The sequence below is a fragment of the Chrysochloris asiatica genome, unplaced genomic scaffold (assembly GCF_000296735.1).
Source record: "Chrysochloris asiatica unplaced genomic scaffold, ChrAsi1.0 scaffold00197, whole genome shotgun sequence".
Lineage (NCBI taxonomy): Eukaryota > Metazoa > Chordata > Mammalia > Afrosoricida > Chrysochloridae > Chrysochloris > Chrysochloris asiatica.
This window is the reverse complement of record NW_006408715.1, coordinates 1,510,397-1,512,332: the sequence shown is the minus strand read 5'-3', so window position 1 is coordinate 1,512,332 and position 1,936 is coordinate 1,510,397. Positions and strand designations below refer to the sequence as shown.

At 41.2% G+C, this 1,936-nt stretch overlaps 1 protein-coding gene across 1 annotated transcript in view; it reads right to left on the bottom strand.

Moving 5' to 3' along the window:
• The window catches only part of LOC102836138 (UDP-glucuronic acid decarboxylase 1-like), a 154,978-nt gene that overhangs the window by 44,443 nt on the left and 108,599 nt on the right, over nt 1-1,936 (bottom strand). Inside the window, exon 8 of the mRNA XM_006872447.1 lies at nt 967-1,022. Within this exon, the coding sequence (XP_006872509.1) occupies nt 967-1,022 (56 nt within the window). The remainder of the gene's footprint in view (nt 1-966; nt 1,023-1,936) is intronic.

The following is a 1,936-nucleotide window of genomic DNA, read 5'->3' as shown; positions in this document are numbered from 1 at the left end:
ATAGGTTCCCAAGGCTATAAATCTTTAAGGGAGCAGAAAGTCTCATTTTTCTTTCATGGAGCAGATGGGTTTGAACTGCTGACCTTGCAGTTATCATTCCAGTGCTTATCCACTAAAGTGCCACCAAGGTTCCTTATAGGAAGAACAGGAAGGGGACAATACAAAGAGTCCACTCAACTGCCTATCCCAAAAGCAAATGAGTAAAATATGTGGTAAGATAGACCCTTTACTCTTAATTTCCAACTATTTCAAAGGAGAAGTGGAGGATGTGCCATATTTTCCTAAAATTAGTACAAAGATACAAGCACATTTTATAGAGTATTTTTCTCAGTATTGGTCTGTTTTTGCTACTTGGTTCCCTCAGTTTTAAAAATTCATCTCCTTAGATTTAACATGTGCGGTACAGTGAATTACTTCATATGGCTCTTCTATGGATACTCTTTGTAATTTCCACGTAACAACTTTTTCTCCTGGTGGGTCTGAGCAGGAGACGATGGGAGAAGATGCTGATAGAATGCTGTAATTCAATTGTGAATGACTGTTAATAGGGCTAATGGTGACTGTGAAAACTTGAAATTCTAATGTGTGTATAAAATGAGCCATCTTAGAAACAGGAAGGAGGATCGCAAAACCATCAAAGAAAGAACTAGGAATGAAGCGTGGCCTTTGTCCTCCTCGGCCCAGACAGGGAGAGAAAGCTCACACTTAGCAGAGATATGGCAAAGGAAAAGCACCAACAGAAGCAAGAGGTAAGAACACCAGACAGGAGTGGGCTTCCCAAACCATGGAGCAATTTAAGCTGGAAGCTCACTGTGAAGAGGGGTGGCTCCAGATACTTAATTAGGGAGCTACCTTTACTGACACCTAGAGCTAGAGCTGAGTGAGTCCCTTTGGGTTAGATTTATAGTTGAGTGGAGTGCCCTTGTGCATTGTATCAGTATTGTTAAAAGAGTTTTATAACATTACTGGAGCATGGTAGAGGGCTTGGCCCACGGTTGAGAGGCCAACGACCAGAAAGCTGTCTGCATATGGGCACAGCTGAGGAGAGGTTGTCCTAACTGAATCAACTGAACCCTGAGCATTTCTAATGTTGAATCCTCTATAACTAACTTCTCTGTAACTGTAAGCATGATGTCTGAGGTCTGTGTGGCCACTACAATGAAATGTCAAACCCAACTGAGTAGAAAAAGTGTTGTGAAAAAAATAGTTGGTGTTAGATGTGATAGAGAAGGGAGAGGAAGCTGTCTGACCTCAGTCCACAGGAATCAGCCTTGAGCTAATGCCAAGAACGGTGATTCTCTTTACCCCTTGTGGAGCTAGAAGACATTTGATGCTGCTGCCACCACACATTTTTTTTTTACAACTTCCTTTTTTCTTTTCTCCACAGTGATACTGCTATGTTGAAAAATCACATCCTGTCACTGGCTTCCGCTGTGTCAGCCAACCAGTTCTGCCTTGCACTGCACTCAAACTGGTTTTGGGTTTGAATAGAAATCCACACGAGTAGCTCTTGGTACCGCTGCGGATACCCACTCTCTGTAAAAGCAAAATTGTATCCTTGTTGCATCTAGAGAGGTGATGTTAAGAGTGCTTCAGGTTGGTACAAATAAGTTTATTTCTCTGGCACAAATGATTTATGAAGCTTTCAGAAATTGTTATGAAACACTTCAGGCTATCAAAACATATGTCTTAACCACCTGCAAGTTCTTAGAAGGTCATTGTTTTCACTGGAGAATGCACTGTTTTCACTGAAGAATAACAGATACCAGGCTAAAAAGGTTTTAAAAATAATTTGATGTCTGGGGTACTTTCAGAGCAGAATAACTGAAAACAAAACACCTTTGTGAATCCATAAATTGTTGTTTTTGCTATTACGTGTCACCGAGTTGGGACCGGCTCAAAAAGACTCTATGCACAACAGAATGAAACACTGCCC